The sequence below is a fragment of the Phytophthora ramorum genome (assembly GCF_020800215.1).
Source record: "Phytophthora ramorum isolate Pr-102 chromosome Unknown Phyram_PR-102_s0004, whole genome shotgun sequence".
NCBI lineage: Eukaryota > Oomycota > Peronosporomycetes > Peronosporales > Peronosporaceae > Phytophthora > Phytophthora ramorum.
The window spans coordinates 3,904,062-3,922,543 of NW_027150650.1; the positions used below are offsets into that span (position 1 = coordinate 3,904,062).

The 18,482-nt window shown below is 55.3% G+C and overlaps 3 protein-coding genes across 3 annotated transcripts; 1 reads left to right on the forward strand and 2 right to left on the reverse strand.

Annotated features, from left to right (window-relative positions):
• Positions 1-330: 330 nt before the first annotated feature.
• KRP23_5652 (uncharacterized protein) lies at positions 331-813 on the reverse strand (the record flags this gene model as incomplete). Its single annotated transcript, XM_067890744.1, has 1 exon — positions 331-813. The coding sequence occupies one exon, from the start codon at positions 811-813 to the stop codon at positions 331-333; it is 483 nt and encodes a 160-aa protein (XP_067747265.1).
• Positions 814-1,783: 970 nt separating this feature from the next.
• Positions 1,784-2,266, forward strand: KRP23_5653 (uncharacterized protein; the record flags this gene model as incomplete). Its single annotated transcript, XM_067890745.1, has 1 exon — positions 1,784-2,266. The coding sequence occupies one exon, from the start codon at positions 1,784-1,786 to the stop codon at positions 2,264-2,266; it is 483 nt and encodes a 160-aa protein (XP_067747266.1).
• Positions 2,267-15,210: 12,944 nt separating this feature from the next.
• Positions 15,211-15,528, reverse strand: KRP23_5654 (uncharacterized protein; the record flags this gene model as incomplete). Its single annotated transcript, XM_067890746.1, has 1 exon — positions 15,211-15,528. One exon carries the CDS (start codon positions 15,526-15,528, stop codon positions 15,211-15,213), a length of 318 nt encoding a protein of 105 aa, XP_067747267.1.
• Positions 15,529-18,482: the final 2,954 nt, after the last annotated feature.

Sequence of the window (18,482 nt, forward strand, 5' to 3'; positions counted from 1 at the left end):
CTCGACTCAGAAGCCAGCGCCCTGGGGTCGTAGCAGGATAAGACTTCGACAGCCCTTCGTCAGTCCCGTCGAAACCTTTCCCAGCTGCTTGTCCTAGCCGAAACTTCCAGCGGCACCGTTCCATCTGGACGAACTCGTTTGCAAGCTCCACAAATAGTCACACAAGCCGCGGCCATCACCATCGAGCTCTCCTGTCTGCAACTCCGCTTGCACAGATTTTAAAAAGTTCCTATTCGATGATTATGTCTCTGCTATCTATCACCCTGCAGCGATTAAATACGTTCCCGGGCCTATGGCGATACTGGCTGGAGGTGGTGCCTGAAGCTGCGATCACAGGCGACTGGCGCTCTTGGTCACGAAGTAGTTGGCCATGGCATTGGCGTAGGACGCGTCCGTGGCGTCCGAGCAGCGGTCGGCCGTCTCAGCCTGACTGTCCGTAGGCAACACGTGGTGCGCGCTGCGGTTCTCGCCCGAGATGCGCGTACGATCGTAGATGGAGCGCGGGCTGCGCGCCACGAGCAGCAGCGCCTCGTCCAGCGCGCGCTCCTGGCGGGACAGTGGCGTGCTGTGCGCGCGCTTGTAGGGCGCGGACGACGCCTCGCCCAAGTGCTTGGCCATGTTGCGCGCGTACGAGGCCTCGAGCGCGTAGCTGCAGCTCTCGCGGCGGTCCACGGGCAGCATGCGGTGCGCCGTGCGGTTCTCGCCGGACATGCGCGAGTGCTCGTAGATGGTGCGGCGGCTGTGCGCGAGCTCCAGCAGCGCGGCGTCGAAGCCCGAGGCGTGGCTGACGAACGTCGCGGGTGCGAAGGACATGTTGAGCTGAGGTTGGCGGCGGTGCTGTTTGCTTGAAGGCAAAATGCGGAATGAGCTTGATCTTGGCGTTGCATCGACAAGTTGAAGTCGCTGACAGTTGATATCGGTTTCGGCAGGGGTATCGAAGATGAAATGCGACCGCAAAGTCGCGCGCGTCACGCGTTTTTATTGCAGATTTCGGTGATCGCCAGTTTTAGTCTGCTGCTTGGAGTGCACTTGATAAGTTTACTTGGCGGGCGAGCATGCAACGTCGCACGACGCCACGGGCGTCTATGCATGGCTGCAGATTCGAGCAAGCAGGACCGGGAGGCTGGCTGTGCCGATTTCTCGTGGTGAATGGCGAGCGAGCGCGTGCGAGAAAAGTGAAGCCGTGCAATCAACGACGGCGGAGACAGCGGCTACATGGACCTGTGGGGTAATTCCACGTTTGATAATTATCGGTACTTGTATCTCGACCGATTGAATACCATCCCTCGCAAAGCAAAATAATCAAAGCAATTTGGAATGCTCCACTGCAATACTAATACCGGTATTATCACACTGCAGTACTTCGCGAGGCGAGCTCCATGTACCTGCTGCCTCCGCCGTCGTTGATTGCACGGCTTCACTTTTCTCGCACGCGCTCGCTCGCCATTTACCACGAGAAATCGGCACAGCCAGCCTCCCGGTCCTGCTTGCTCGAATCTGCAGCCATGCATAGACGCCCGTGGCGTCGTGCGACGTTGCATGCTCGCCCGCCAAGTAAACTTATCAAGTGCACTCCAAGCAGCAGACTAAAACTGGCGATCACCGAAATCTGCAATAAAAACGCGTGACGCGCGCGACTTTGCGGTCGCATTTCATCTTCGATACCCCTGCCGAAACCGATATCAACTGTCAGCGACTTCAACTTGTCGATGCAACGCCAAGATCAAGCTCATTCCGCATTTTGCCTTCAAGCAAACAGCACCGCCGCCAACCTCAGCTCAACATGTCCTTCGCACCCGCGACGTTCGTCAGCCACGCCTCGGGCTTCGACGCCGCGCTGCTGGAGCTCGCGCACAGCCGCCGCACCATCTACGAGCACTCGCGCATGTCCGGCGAGAACCGCACGGCGCACCGCATGCTGCCCGTGGACCGCCGCGAGAGCTGCAGCTACGCGCTCGAGGCCTCGTACGCGCGCAACATGGCCAAGCACTTGGGCGAGGCGTCGTCCGCGCCCTACAAGCGCGCGCACAGCACGCCACTGTCCCGCCAGGAGCGCGCGCTGGACGAGGCGCTGCTGCTCGTGGCGCGCAGCCCGCGCTCCATCTACGATCGTACGCGCATCTCGGGCGAGAACCGCAGCGCGCACCACGTGTTGCCTACGGACAGTCAGGCCGAGACGGCCGACCGCTGCTCGGACGCCACGGACGCGTCCTACGCCAATGCCATGGCCAACTACTTCGTGACCAAGAGCGCCAGTCGCCTGTGATCGCAGCTTCAGGCACCACCTCCAGCCAGTATCGCCATAGGCCCGGGAACGTATTTAATCGCTGCAGGACGCAACCAACAAATGAAACCTTTTGAAACTCAAAGCAAGTGGACTGGGTATCACGAGGTCGACTCAAGACATTGCTTGTGAAATAGCAGCCCGTATTGTTGCAGTTTGAGGGGTTAAAGCGGCTATCCATTTCCCGAACTTCTCCACGAGCTCGCTCCAACTCCAACCTGGAAGATGAGAACGATCATCTCTCTGCTGGAAGACGGAAAAGCTGCTCGAAGTGGAGATCGAGGACAATAAGTCCGCCATGGCCTTGACACGTTACATCAAAAACCAGGCCAAGCGCACTCTTGCGGGCTTTGACGCGTCCGATCTCACGGTTCGCCTAGCCAAGTCTGAGAGCAGGTGGCTGAATCTCTATGAAGAAAACTATGCACAAGGCTGCGGGACTTGATGGCGCTTGACAGCAGTGTAATGAGACCGCATGACCGAATAGGAACCAGGGGCCTCTATGACTTCCCAAGCCTGGGAGCCTTCGAAGATGGCGATGCTCATGTTCTCGTCCAGATTTCGCCAGACGCCCGAGGTGAGTGGCCCTACAAGTGCTGTTTACTTATACTTTTACTTGTTCTCACTGACATGAGGTACATGTACTTCTCAGCTACTACGCCAGCACAGCCGACCATTTTAGCTTCTTGAAGAATGTCGAGTACGTATTTTCTGTCAAGGATGGGGCTTTACCGTACTTTGGTACTGTTAGCGCCAGGATCAGGCGAGAGAACTCCCCTGCTCGACAGAGGTTTGTTGTGGTTATCGTTTACCAGTATCCACACACCTGGTATGCCATATCTTGCTAATGGTAATACGTTTATTCCTCGCAGCGGATTCGAACCCGCCACAAGGTATGCTTCTACCCTGTCGTTTTGCTGTACACTAGTGACTGATCGAGTGACAAGCAGAGCAACAACCTGCAGAACTATTTTGCATGACCTTTTCTAAGCGTATGTGCGACTCTGCTTCTCTGTCCTATTCATGTTGTGGGTTGCTGACGGAACTAAACCAGTGGAGGAGCAGCAAACGCCACAAGGCTTGCTCGGGTGGGTCTCGGATGGATTTGCATCGTCTTTACGATGGCTATCGTCTACCAAGTCCTTGTCACTCTAGCTCCAGATCAAGAAAAAGCTGTTGTCACCGTCTTGATCGGCATCGGAGACTTCGTATTCAAGATACTGAGGGCTATGCAGGCCTACTTCTGGGCAAGGCTTGTCGAAGAGGAAGGACGAAAATACTACTCGTCGATTTGCGCTTCGGAAGCATTAGTGTAAAACTGTTTTCGCATTTGCTGTGAGATGTCGGAAAGCTCGAGCAGCAAGAAGCCCAAATCTACGCTCTTACCACTAAATGAACTGCGCGCGAAGCTGTCGGGCCCGACCGAAGGTGCAGTGGCGTAATGTAGAGAGATTTCAGCTGGGTCCGTACATGTAGTTGGGAGTAGTTAAGATGGAACGATGGAACCAGGCAACCTTAGCAGCACACAAGCAATTATAAATTCTTACGCAGCTATAGTTAAACATACAAATCGCGTAAATTGGAAACTTGTCTTCAGACCGGTCCTAGGTAGCTTGGTCTCTTGTTCATTAGAGTATCTTTTGAAGGATTGAGTCGAGATTGTCGGCATCAAGCAGCATGTCCATTCGGCGAGCGACATCCCACGAAGAAAGCATCGGACGCGAGCACCGCAGCAAGGTAGAAGAGCAGGCGGGTGGACGATCAAAGTGGCCGACAGGGAGCAATGAGTCCCCGTCGACCACTTCAGAAGCACACCACACCCGCACCTCACGCGAAGCACGCCAGCATCTGCAGCTTCAACGGAGGTAATGAGCCCCGATCAACTGAGACTGCTGGCGCACGTCACGTGAGGCCTACCGAGCCTCAGCGCTCCACGTCCAGGAGCCTTCCACGAGAGAATCAGCCACGACAGAGAGCAATGGGTCTCTGCTCGCCAAACTGGGCTTGCCATGTTGCTTGGAACACCGGGAGAAATGAGTCCCGCGTCACGCGGAATGGCCACGATACGAGGCAGAGATGGGTGCCCCGCACCGCACCCATTCTCCACGCCAACCATTCCATCAACTTGTCGACAATCTTGATCTGCTCCGCCGCATCCGTCACGCAGCAGTCCAGGCCCAGCTTTCTTCGACTACGCTGCCGATCGCGGAGAAATCTCCGGCGATGACGACGTGGACGTTGTCGCAGCAGACGAAGAATCCAGCCTCTTGCTCTTGTACTGTGCCCAAGTAGACGTCACCTTCGCCGGAGCACGTTTGGTCTCGTTGGGCTGCTTCAACTCCTGCTTCCGGACCGGACGCTGCTGCGTTTGCGCTGGCACCTTCAGCAGCGTCGCAGGCATCGCCGTTGCCGTTGCCGTCGCCTTTGCCACGCTCCTGGTGCTCGTCGTCGCCGGACTGCCACAGCTGTTGCTCTTCTCGCGCAGCCTCTGCCTCTGTTCCTGCAGCGACTTGATCTTCTGTTTCTTCTCCAGCTCATAATTCCGCAAACGATCCTGCAGCGTCTGCGCCGGCAACTTCACAGACCTACTCGCCAGCTTTACAGGCGCCGCCGCCGATGACGACGTGGGCGATGTCGAAGACGCCAGCATCTTGGTCTTGGACGCCAAACCGAAGGACTCCTTCTTCGCAGCGCTCTTTTTTTTTTTTTTTTTTTGGTGTTTGAGGTATATTGTGTTACTATCCCTACTGCTAGAGAAGAACTCTAATAACCATGCCAGTCCAGCATTTACAGCTTGACCGGTGTCGTGGCAACCTTCCGTCGCCCCGTGACCTCAACTCGCTTTCCATGTCTCTATCACGCTCTCGCCTTCCTCCATTGTTCAATATCTCCTTTCATTCGCTCTTCTAATCCGCGGCACAGCGCATGCGGTGTGCTGTCAACTCTCATCTGTGACATCACGCTGACATTAGTGTCCATAGCCACATTCGCAAGCCAATCCGCCATCTTGTTGTGATGGCGGTAATGGTGCGACCAGCTTTCCACCCTGCAGATATCAGCAAGTCTGCTGCAAGTCGTGTACCAGTATCTCATTTTGGCCGCTTTAGGCACCGTCCGCGTTCTCATCATCCGGAAGATCATAACGCTGTCCCCCACAATGTGAATGCCTGTCCAAGCTATGTTCACTGCCTTCAGTAGTAATCGATGCAACCCTATAAATTCTGCCTCATTATTGGTCGTCGTCCGCCGCCCTAGCGCCGTCACTACCGCCCATTCCGGTGTCGCTGCACTGTCATTGTAACGGGGTACACCGACGTGTACCCATGTTACATAAAGAGTGACGGGATGTCTCTCTTTTGTGCCCATGGTACGTGGTACCGGTTGGCGGTGAGCCAACCATTGGGCACTTGTTTAGCTTTTACTATAGTTGACTTAGAGTTTGTAAGGATCAAGCTTGACTCACCTATAAAATATATCCAGTCTTTAAACCTACCGTCTAAGTCGTAGTCGGTTCCCTTAGACCGGGAACCGTGAACTTGTTGTTCACCGAGAGCTTACGCTCTCTAGCACTTCCTCTGTGCAAGGTGCTGTGTGCCCCGTCACACTTGGTAGCACTTGTAGTCAATCCACGCCTACGCGGGTAGGATTGGACTACCTGAATCCTCTGTGGTCTCAAAGTCTGAGCCACTATGGAACGAAGTGAGTTTCCTCACTTGAACGACTCGCAGTTCGAGTCCGTTCGAAAGATGGGAGGCATCTTTGGGAGGGATGTCCTCCGAGGCTTGGCGTCGATGACGCCAGCCGAGCAAGTCGAACGCGTGAATGCGTTCGACACGTATGAGCGTGAGCTCATTGCTCACGTGCAGGGAAACCTGCAGGCCTCTGTGGCCGAGCCGAAGCCGGTTCAGCCGAAGCCTTTGCGGCTGGCTGTGCCTGCGTTCGAAGGGAAGGAAGGGGAAAACCTTCACTTCTGGATCCGAGAAGTTGAGATCGCCATGAGGGCGGGTCTCATCTCGGATCAGGGACTTCGCGTTGCGTTCGCGTTGTCCAACCTAAGCGGTCGTGCCAAGAATTGGGCGTACACGCTGGAGACGACGTCTCCTGGATGCTTTGCATCCTGGAAACAGTTGTGCGAGCGGCTTCGCGCTGCGTTTCTCCCGGCGAACGATGCGTTCCGCCAGCGCTCACGCTTCCTCGCCTGTAAGCAAGGGAAGCGCGAGCTGTACGAGTACGTACAAGAGATGCGCACGTTGGCATCATCGTTGGTGGGGAACCCCCTGCCCGAAGACGTCAAGACGACGGTCTTCATGGACGGCCTGAAGGTCGGTCCCGCACGCACGCAGTTATTCCGCGTGCATGCATCCACTATGGAGGAGGCGATTAAGATCGCCCTCCAGGAGGAGTACAGCCATAAGCAGGCTGGTACTCCGGTTGTTGCGCAACTTGTCGTTGCGAACAACGAGCCAGAGCCTATGGACTTAAGCTCTGCTGAGCTTGGCTCGGTCCGCTGCTATAAATGCGGCGGACTAGGACACTACCAACGCGTGTGTCCTTCGACTGGGGTGGGGAAGAGCCCATCCCTCAAACCCCGAGGGCCTAACGGTCGCTGGCGCAAGCCGCGACCAGGTGGCCGAGGGAACTCCGGCCACCAGTAATGGCGGATTCCCCAGAGGGGGGAGAGTTGAGTCTCCGTGACGGGTGTGCGGGTGGCGCACACCATGGAGGCTTAGCCTACGAGAGACATTATGTCTCGAATCGGTGATGGCAACGCTGGGTTGCCGTTAGTACACGTGAGTGTACGGGGATGTTAATATCCCTAGGAACGTTTAGTTCCAGGGGCGTCGAATGCTTTCGTACGCCGCCGGAGCGATTGCCAACTCTCTGTGAGAGAGCATCGGCAATGGTCTGCATAGACCTTGCTGTCAGGTTCACATACCTGAACAGCTGCGACCCGTACGTGGTCGTGGACACGTACGGCGTCCGCTTGGGTGCGCCGTGCCATGAACGCACGCACCCTGAAGCAATTGGTGTCGGAAAGCCATCTAGGCTAACCGGCACCCAGCTTCTGGCAGAGCATTGGTGAGTCATGATCCCACCTCTGCCAGAACACGCGGTATCCGAAAGGATTACCAGGACGCAATGGCGTCCGCCGACGTACGGAAGTCGTCGGAGTAGTTGCAGCTGCAACAGGTGTTGAGACACCGTCCACTGCGGGCAATGGACCGCCACAGGCAATGCCGGTGGACAGGACTAATAGTCCAGCGAGGGGAGCTGCAACGCCAGCAGCACCCACCGCTCCTGATCGTGGCGCCATACAGGCCTCGACTGTATCAGCGCCAGGGGATGTCAGCTCCCCAGTAGAACAAGTCCACGTGAGGCCAAGACGGTCGAGACCGTGGCCAGGGCTGAGGTTGCCGAGAGCACCTCCTGTGTGGGTAACAATGTTCCACACGGAGTCGATGAGATTCCCGACTCTGCCCTTGAGTCACCACCGGCCGTGGGTAACGAAGAACCACGCCGGGGTAGGCATTGACGACGTCGTCGCCGCCGTAAGCCGAGTCTGTTGAAACAGACTGGAGTCGCCACGAGCGACTCGGAGTAATCAACGCTCCTTAGGCACGGCCGGCCGAAGATGCTATCACATCTTCGACGGCGAGACCTGTCAGGTCAAGGCGGCGGTCATAAATTTGACCGCCCTGCCGGAGGTGTCAGAGTTTCTGAACCTCGAGGGAATGTCGCTGCACGACTTCCAGGTCAGCATGAAGGCTGGGGAGATGATACTCCTGTAACCGGAGACCTCTCCTGAAGAGTTGAACTCTTCTTCTGTTCTGGACAGGAACGTCCTGGAAGAGTTCTGTTGACGTAGTTACGCATAACTACGTCAACAGGTCGCAAGACCATGTCCATCGCGGGTAACCCTCGCGGACCGCCAAAGGCTTAGCCGATGGACAGGGCATCTTGCCCGGCATGTGTGGCTGCGCTGTACCACAGCGACCATCGCCGAGAAGTCGTCGCGCCGTACGGGCTTCGACTTCAGTAGTGCCGAGTGGCACTACCGGACCGGTGGTTTAAGTCCACGGCCGAGATCGTGGCCAGCTGGAGGTTGCTATAAGCACCTCCTGTGTGGGTAACCAAGTTCCACACGGAGTCGATAAGACTCCTGGCACCGCCACCAAGACGTGGGTAACTTAGTTCCACGTCCTGATGACCGCCGACGACACCGTCGCCGCCGAAAGTCGGGTCTGCGCACGTACCAGACCGGAGTCGCAATGAACGACTCGGAGCTATGCTCCTCAGACACACGGTCGGCTCGATGGTGCAGCCGGTTATCAGCTGCTACCAAAGGCCGAGGTGTCAGCATTGCTGACCCTTGTATGCCAAAGCGCAAGCTGCGCTTGGGTTCCGAAGAACCCAGTGTTTCAATTCACGGCACGAGTCACATGGTTGACGTCGTGCCTGGCGCAATGTATATCGCCCGGTCGCCCAGACCTTAACTGAAGAGGAAGACGCGGGTTGCGCTTCCTGTGTGGGTAACATAGTTCCACACACTAGGTGAGCCCATGGTGGCTTCACCCGACGTGGGTAATATCGTTCCCACGTCAAGTCGCACAGACTCAAACTGTTCCCGGGCTGGATGAATTCCAGCCGCGGTCGACTCGGTCACCCCGGAGGGGGATCAATCGTAAGAGGGGGAGGGGTTCGGAAATACCTCTCCTCCCAGGTCTCTAGGGAGACTAGCTTCCTCTCGGAAGCTGTTGTTGGCATGAGCCAACAACTGTTCAGCATCAGTGCTGCACGCTTGCGGCACTCGAGGCAGCCGTGGTACATTGAACACGCGGCGTACCTCTGGCGTACGGGAGCACAGCCCCGTACGCCGACGCAGTCATATGTGGTGATGAGTGCCGTGCATGCTTGTACGCACTCGGAACATCTCAATGTTCTAGTGGTAGCCGTAGTACACGGCGAACCACTGGCGTATGGGCTCACAGGCCCGTACGCCGTCGTGGTCATGAAAAAGACCGAGTGTCGTGCACACTCCGACCGTGTCCTGGTCTTGGCGATGCACGAATCAATCGCCGGCACCAGAGTGAAGGTGGTAGAGAGTGCATGTAACTCTCCACCATGCTTCAAGTACCGATGGGTACCTCGGTGTCGATGTCCGACACCGAAGCGTCTATGGTACGACGACCTAGACGCGGGGTGGAGCTTGCTGCTCTACCCGAAATGCTCTTAGTGATGAGCAGACTGCTAATGGCAGCCGTCGTATCACTACGACGAAGCACGATGCTTAGTGCTTTGGTCAACGAATGACCTGAGCGCGTGTACGGCGTCGATGCTTCACGCGCTCAGCCATGACTAGCGTAACCCATGCGGGTCCGCTATCATGGCAGGAGGTGAGCTGCGAGCTCCCTCCACTCTTGGGCTATGTGATGCCCGGGATGGTGTCGACCCACACGGGAGACACAAGACACACGAAGTGTCAGGGAGGGCCCACGGCTCCTCTCAAGTGAACTGCAGGTGGTCAAGGAGAACCACCGCAAGTTTGGATGCAGTAGCATCCCGTGCCGAAGCACTGTGCGCTTGCTAGCACCGCAACGCGAGTTGCTAAGGACGGCGGCTTCGCGGCCGACATCGTTCTTTGTGCAAGGAAGCACCTCGCAGTGTCCGCCACGGACACAAGTCACTGCGTGACTGTCGAGAGGGCGCGCCAGCCGTGCTGTGGCTGCGCCCGGGAATTCCCAATTTGGGAGTTCCAATTCTCTCCCTTCTGATTGGAGAATAAGGTGTGATTCTCAGATAAGTGGGGGAGGATGTAACGGGGTACACCGACGTGTACCCATGTTACATAAAGAGTGACGGGATGTCTCTCTTTTGTGCCCATGGTACGTGGTACCGGTTGGCGGTGAGCCAACCATTGGGCACTTGTTTAGCTTTTACTATAGTTGACTTAGAGTTTGTAAGGATCAAGCTTGACTCACCTATAAAATATATCCAGTCTTTAAACCTACCGTCTAAGTCGTAGTCGGTTCCCTTAGACCGGGAACCGTGAACTTGTTGTTCACCGAGAGCTTACGCTCTCTAGCACTTCCTCTGTGCAAGGTGCTGTGTGCCCCGTCACAGTCATCCTCCCAAAATGTAATGAAGACACTGCCGCTGCCGCCTGGGCCTGGATTGCCCCGCGAGCCACCGTAAAAAAAATCCAACCCGCTTCACTCTTGTCCCTACTGACACCACCTGGCGCTCCGGTTCGTTGTGTGCAACCGTCCTCCATCTCGTTAGGATGAATTCCGCTACTCGCATTCTCGGTTCCGATCGGTTGTTCAGCGGGTACAGCCCTAGTCTGTATCTCTCAAAGGCCTCCACGATGCTGCCTCGTGCCCCCCTGATCACTCCTTCCATGCTCCTTTCTTTCCGTCCGTCGTGGTGTACCCGATCTACGTTCCGCCTCCAGATATGTGTGATAATTACTGCCACTCCTTGTTGCCATAAGTCCGATGCAACCTCTCGTACATCTCTCCAGGGCTCGAAATTCCCCAGTCGCCCCCATTCCACCAGCCAGCTGGGCAGCATGCGCAGCGTGAAACTGAAAATGTCCGTGAGTGCCGCTTCCCGTTCCTGTTCCGTGCACCGCTGTCCACATTGGGCGAGCCCCCATCTTTGCAGCATCATGGTCCATAGTTGCACCGCCTCCGGGCATTGCCACACTAGATGTGTGGTTCCAGTAGTTGTTGCGTTTGTACATCTCATGACCGTGCATTTGAATTTGTGCTCCGCTCCTGCCCAGATCCGGAGCCTGTTATGCTTTAGTTTCACGATATTCTGCGTCTGGTACGCTGAGACGCCTTCCATGCGTTGGATCTGCGTCCACGACACCTTTCGTAAGGTTCCCGCCAGTTTCTCGTTTGCTGCTGCCAACTTCCGGTCCGCCCCTTTGCAGACCTCCTCCGCCTCTTTATTCTTGGTCTTGTTCATCTGTTGTTTGTATTTTTTCCTCGACTGCGTCCACCTTCTTTTCCCCGCCCATAGCGGCCGACATCTCATCAGCCACGGGTGCGGTACCGTCCAGATCGATCTCTCTCCAGCCCCCAGGAATCTCGCAATCGCTGTGTCGACGGAATCCTGCTGTCGATTCCAGTCTAGCCTCGTTGGTGTTGGGCCCCATGAGTGCTCGATCTGCTTATTCTTGCAGTCCGTTAAGCGGAAGATGTGATGTGGGTCCTCCAATTGGTGCGAGACCGTCAACACGTTCCTCTGCGTCTTGTTGAATAGAATTTCCGGGTAATTGACCAATAAATTAAGGCTCAGTTCCCTGAATAGGTGCGCCACCCCGCTCTCCAGTGGTATCTGGTGTGCTTGCGGTGTGAAGAGCACCCCACCATCTTCAAGCTGCTCAATTTGCACCACCTCTTTCACCTTTCTTGGTAAGTAGCTGTTTGTAGTCTCCCCATTTACTTTCACCCCCTTGCGTGTTGCCAAGCCAGAGTGCCGTCAGCATCACTTCCCCAATGGTCTCTGTGTAGCATTCCCCGCTGGACGTGCGCCTCTCGTTTCTCCGCCTCGCTAAGTTGTGCCGAGCCTGCCCTGTGCAGTGTATTTTCAAGCCGTGAGTAGTCCATCGAGTCAAAAGTCCGTTATCGTATCGAAGCGACCTCCTGCTTGCTTGCAATACTGCTGTGTCATCTTTAGCGGGGTGATTACTCTCGTGAAAGTGCGCTTCCACCCATGGTCTCCCTGTACCCCACAGTGTATCGTGCGGCTCCGCCTTCGGTGTGCTTTTTCTTGGTACCAGGAAATCGGCCTCTCCGCAGTCACGTTGCTGCAGTATCTCCCCCAGCCTCTGCTTTTGCTCATCAGCCGTCAGCGCCCATGCGCCCACTGTGCAGGCACTTAGAGCCATCAGCTCCACCCTGATGTCGGGCATCCCCAGTCCTCCTTGCTTCGGGTTCTATCCCGCCACCACTGATTGCACCCAACCAGCCGGTGGGTGCTCTGGAGCTATAAATTTGGCCTTCCACACGTAGTTTCTGATTGACCAGTCGGCTTGCTTGATAATTGCCTTGGTGGGCCAAGCGTGTCTGGCCACATATAGCAGTTTTGGTATAATTACCGCCGCCGCTATAGCTGCCCGTTGTTGGACACTGTTTGTTTTCGCTTCTGCTAGTACTAGACGAACTCTGAGCGCTGCAAAGGCCTTCTCCCACGCCACCTTGACGGTGGTTCCTGTCCCCGCTATATGCCCTAGATATCTAATTGATGATGTAACTTCTACTGGTTGCGGCACATCGGCAGTCAGCTCTCCTGTCCCTGCACATGTTCCTCCCGTATCAATCTCCGTTGCGTCGTCAACCTGGGGTTCCTCCAGCCCAAGTCTAATTGCCGCCGACTTCTGCACGTTGAGTTTCAAGCCTGAAACACTTGAAAATTTCGTTACTGCCGCTATCGCCACCTCCTGCATGTTTTTATGAGCTATGTAGATAGCGGTGTCGTCCGCATATCCTGCCACTCGAATTGGTGCTGTTGTGCATTCTCCCCCAAGCTGTATTCCTTCCATCTTGTTATCACTTTCGATGACATCATATAAAATGTCGACCGCAATGATGAATAACAACGGTGCGAGTGGACAACCTTGCCGGATGCCACTCGTGACCTGCACTTTGTCCGATAAATGTCCATTAGCGAGAAACTGCACTGTTGTGTTCGTGTGCGTTGCTCGAATTATTCTGCATAGCTTCAGTGGGAAGCCTTTCGCCTTCAAAATTGCCATAAGAAAGTCTCTGTCTAAAGAATCGTAAGCTTTTGCAAAGTCGAGTAGTAAGACCTGAGCCTCAGTTAATTCTCCGTTGTTCCGACAAATCTCTTTGGCAGCCTCCAGCATATCAATGGCCTCGTGGATGGTTCTGCCTGGTACAAATCCGCACTGCCTGCGGTTCACCAGCTTCCTAATAAACTTGCGTACTCTCCACGCTATGATCCGTGTGAAGATTTTATAGTCTGCGTTGAGTAGCGCAATCGGTCTGTAGTTCAGCGGGTTTGACGTATCCCCTCCCTTGCCGATGCTAAAAATGTATGCCTCCAGAAAGCTGGAAGGAGCTTGCCCTTGTTCTAAGCAGTCGTTGTATAGTCTAGTCAACATTGGCGTTAATGCGGCCGCATGATCACGGTACCACTCGTTCCCAAGCTGGTCAGGCCCACAAGCTTTGCCTATTTTGCATTTGGCGATTGCTGCAGCCACTTCCACCTCTGTTATCTCCTCATCCAGCTCAGAAAGATCGACCTGTTTCCAATTCTTGCTGTAAATACCAATAAAATCATCAATGTTGCTTTTGTCTTCTGCTTCACCTCGAAAAATGTTCTCCCAGCTCTCTGCCAGGATATTGGCCTTATCGTGGGTATCCCTTGTACTGTCCTCCTTCCTGGAGATCAGTGTAGGTATAGTGTTGTCCGCAAATTTTGTACACACCCTCCTGAAGAACCTCTTGGTGGACGCTTTGGAGCTCCAAGCGTTTCTTGTCACTAGAATTCGTCGATTTAATGCACGCCGAGCCTCCTGCGTCCTGTGCAAAGCCACCAACAGTTCTTTTCGTGCCCCGGTTTGGTACAATTGTCCAATTCCTGTTTTCGCAAGCTGAGACTTGATTTGTTGGATACGTTGTCTACAACCTGCCGTCATCCGCTTCTTTGCTGCTGTCTTGAGTTTGTTCATGTCCGCTTTTAGGTTCACTTTGAAGTCATCCCATGACGTGGCTGCCTTGCCTTGTGTGTCCTGCTTCAGCTTGCCAGCAAGGGTTTCAATGCTCTGTGCAATCATGCTGTTCATTGCAGTTAGCACATAGTCAGGAGCTGGATACAACTTCGGCCTCTTCTTGACCCGGATGATGCCCTTAGGCGAGTGCAGCTCGAGAAGAACTGCTCTATGATCCGACTTGCAGAGTGCGTCTTCCGCTTCTGAGCCCCTCACTAACCCTTTGATGGTCGTACTGACGTAGAACCTGTCGAGCCTCGCCGAACCTCGCTTTCCGCTGGCTGATGTATGAAAGTGGGTATGACACCTCTGTGTATATTCCCTTTTCGCAGTGATCCCATTCGTTCTCGGGAAATTGTAGAAGCCTGCGTCCCAAAGTCCATGCTTTGCTGCAAACTCCTCCAGCTCCTTTGCCCCTAGTTCCACCTTGCGAGAGCCTCCTTCTCGATCCAGCCCGTTATTTGCCACGCAATTGAAGTCTCCTCCATATATAATGCTCACACCTTCCGGAAATGTCAGCTGATTTAGCCTTCTGAAAAATAGGACTCGAGACGCTCCGTGCACGGGTGCGTACACGTTGACAAATAATATCCGCTTTTCTGCCAGCTCCCCTGTGACCATGACTAAGTATTCGGACCATTTGTCTGCGTCCCACGCTTTCACATTCCGTACCGCCCCGTACGGGTTCACTAAAAATGGGACGCCAGGGCTCCTGTCATTGCCGGACGCCCAAAATGAGAACTTGTTCGCCGTTGTATAATTAAATCCCCACATGGCAACATGCTGTTGAGCTGCTGTGTCATGTTCACTCGGGTGGAGATGTGTCTCCTGTAAAAATATCATATCTCTCACCCCCCTTCGATGCTGGTCTTTCAGCCCTTGAAGTTTGCTTCCAAGGTTCCTGATGTGCGTTGCCAGTCCTCGCACATTAACTGTTGTCACCCCGATTGTTCGGTCCTGTTTGTGTTTTCGCGCTTGCATTTGCGAGTTGTATCCCACTGCACGTTTCTTGTTTCGCTTAAGCTGCCTGCTCAACCTCCTGAAGTCTGTCATAGCCGCTGTTCTCCTCTCCTCTCTCGTCTGCCCCCTGAAGTAATCTCGGATTGATCCGGTACCACCCTTCTTCTTGCCTTGCTCTCGGCCGTCGCCCACTCTGGCTTGAGTCGTAGCTGTTCCACTCAGCTTACAGTGAGCCCTGCCGCCCCTCTGCATCGGCACCCTCGGTGGTATTCGTTGTCCTCTGCGCATGTTGGCCGTCAGTGTTCTTCGGGGACATGTTGTGCTGGTTAAGAAGCTTGAGGTCCTGGTTACTCTGCCCCTGCCTCATCTCTGCTTGCTGCGCATTCCAGATGCCCCGCGTAGCATCCCGTTGCTCTTCCTTGGTTCGAGACTGACTCAACTCGGTGCTCTGCACTTCCTCTGCTTCGCGTAATACATCCTGTCTTCCCTCCTTTGCCAGCGTGGGTCGGTCTTCCTTCCGCGAAGTTGGATGGTGAATCATAAAGCGCTCTCTTTGAACCCCCGCACTGCTGCTTTCCTGTCCTTTGCTTGGGACTGACTCCAGTTCCAGTGTTGAATCTGGGCTCCGATCCTTGGATCCAGATTCTACTCCAGTGGGCAGTTCGGTCTCTCTCATGGCTTCCTTTGCCGCTCTCCGCACTGCTTTGATGGTTTGGGCTGCTGCCCTGCCGGTCTTGTCCTCGTCGTATTCGATGGCATCGAGAGCCTTCCACCCATGGTTGATCAGGATCTCATTGCGTTTCTGCGATAGAGCAGCTATGTTGGTCGCATAATGCTCGTGCTTCTCCGCTTGGTAGTTAACCGCTTGGAAATGGTTTCCTGTATCGGTCCATCGTAGCACCATCACTGGTGGAGTTATCCGTGCTGCTACTAGATCCCGTAGTAGACTCAGAGCCTGCTCTGTCGGTACTGGGCAAACTGTTCCTGTCTCCATCTTCATGTCGGGAGCAGCCTCAACCTCATGTAATGCGTACGCCTGCATTCTCGCTTGGCCGTCGCTCTGCACGTCGAGCACGTAGATGGTCTCCCTCGCATGTTGTGCCATGGTTTTAATGTGCGCTGGTCGTGTCCAAAAGTGCATTGGCACGTGAGCTTTCACCGACTTGTCCCGCTGGGCAACATAATGGTTTACTATCGCGCATACTTGTTCCTCGTGTGTTCCGGCTGCTGCTTTGTGGCACCCGCTCGGTCGTAACTCCGCCTGCAGATCCTGCGGGTGTAACTTGACCTCGTCCATGATGTTTGCGATCATTGCATTGAGGACTTGTTTCTTGAGGAGATTCGTACTACCAGCTACGTCTTTCGACACAGAGTCGAGCCCCTCTTCGACATTAAAGAGGGCTGCGTAAAAGGCTATCCAGCCACAGTGACCGTTGGCTGCTACATTGACCACTTTGCCCCCTAGAGTTGACAGCCACGCTGATAGTGGTGCACCGACATCCGTTGAAGGCGTCACTCGGATGATGCAGCATTCCTCTGCCTGAGCCGCTTCTGGCTGAGTGGCGTCAGGCTGTTCCGCCCCTCCTGCTTCCGTTTTCCTCTCTCTTGAGTTCTCCTTCTCACCTTCATTGGCATTACCGGGTGTTGCTTGCATGTACTGATGAATAAACTGTTGCCTCGTTGTGTTTTCCCCTTTCCGGGATGCCTCCGTTATCCTCCGCTTTGGTGACGCCGACCGCATTTGTACAGGTGGTCTGCTTTGCGTCGTGTCCGCTGCATATTCCGCCAGCATGTCATGTGCTCGGTCCGAGGTCCAGTTGGCAGCTGCCTTCCGTTTAGGGGAGAGCGATTGCTTCCGTGTCTTTGTTTTTGCCTCTCTCGCGCCACCTTGCACGTCACTCCTACTGGCCTGTTCCGCTGCCTGCTGCCCTTGCTCTGAGGTCATGGTTGTGCCCACCTCTTGACTGTGTTCCTCGTCCTCTGCCTGGAGTGTGAGATTGCCCTTGTACTGGGGTCTGATCCTCAAAGTCGGCGATCGTCCTCTCAGCTTGCTTGCTGCTGCCTTCTTTTGCTGTCGTTTTGTTCGGGTCTCCACCGTGGCTGGGGTGTCAATCTCTCGCTCTGCCCGTTTCTCTGCCTCCATGTCCGTCATGTCAGCATCCTCCACTCGCTCGCTCGATGCATTGCTTTCGCGTTTGTGCTCTGGCAGCTCGGAATCCGGCTCCTCGCTCATTTGCACATCAACCCCTTGGTCGAACACCTGCCCCTGACCGCCATTCGCCTTTGCCTCGCCAGCTTGCGCGTCCACCTTTTCGTGGTCCTTTCTCTCCGTTTCTGCTGCTCTGCCTTCTTGTGATTCCTGCACCCCGCTATTCTGCTCCAAGTTCCGTTCGGTTGTCTCGGGTGTTGATTCTCCTTGAGCCTCCGTGGTTGCTGCACCTTGGCTGGACGTCTCGCGTTTGATGTTTTGTCCCCACTCCTGAGGAAGCGAGAGCTTTGCCCCCCTCGTGGGCGCTGACTCCGCATTTCGGTGACATTTCTCGCCTGCTCATCTTCACGCCTGTGTTACGCTGAGTTCCGGGTTTCTTCTCGAATAGTCGTCCTTCTTGTCGTAGCATCGCCTCCAGATCCTCCATCGTCTTTGGTTGTGATCCCGCCCCGTAGTCTCTGCTGCATTGTCCTAGGTTGGATGGTAGTTTCCCGTCCAAGGCCAAAGTATGATTATCCAGCGCTACTTCCAGCTCTGTATCCAACACTTTGCAAAATTTTGCTGGGTGCTCCGGCGACTGGCACCTCCTGCACGGCCAGTTGACATGCGTGTTGGCATGGTGGATGACTATCTCCGCCGAGCCCACCACTATGTAGCCCTTGTGTCTGAGTGCTGGTGGACACGACGCCGCATGCACTTCGCAGCGCTCTTCGTCTTCTTGGGCTGCTGCAACGTCTGCGCCGGCAACTTCACAGACTTGGTCGCCTGCTTCACAGGCGCCGCTGCCGTCTTTGGCGTGCTCTTGGAGCGCACCGTAGTCTCTACGCTCAGCTTCAGCTCCTCCAGCCTCACCAGAGTCTCCGTCAACTCCACCTCCTGCCTGTTGGCACGGCGCGGCTGCGTCTGCGTCGGCACTTCGACGATCTTGGTCGCTCCCACAGCCAATAGCTTCTTCTTGGTGGCGGAGACAGTTTCCTGCCTGGCCACAGCCGTCTTTGGGCTGTTCTGCAGCGCCGTCATCTGCGTGCAGAGCGTCTTGTTCGCCTTGACGTGCTGCTTGGTCTCGGTCTTGGCCTCTGCGAGTTCCTTGGTCAGTCTCTCCGTGGTCTCCTCGCTGGACCGGCGGGACATGGCGAAGTCGGCACGCATCTGATGGGTAGCGCTGCTGAGCGTCGCAACCTCGCTCTCGAGCGCCGCAACCTTGGCCATCAGCACTTGCTCCCGCTCCTCGGCTAGCTGGTGCGCCTCAGCGAGCTGGCGCTCCAGCTCGACCTCCAGCTCGGCCA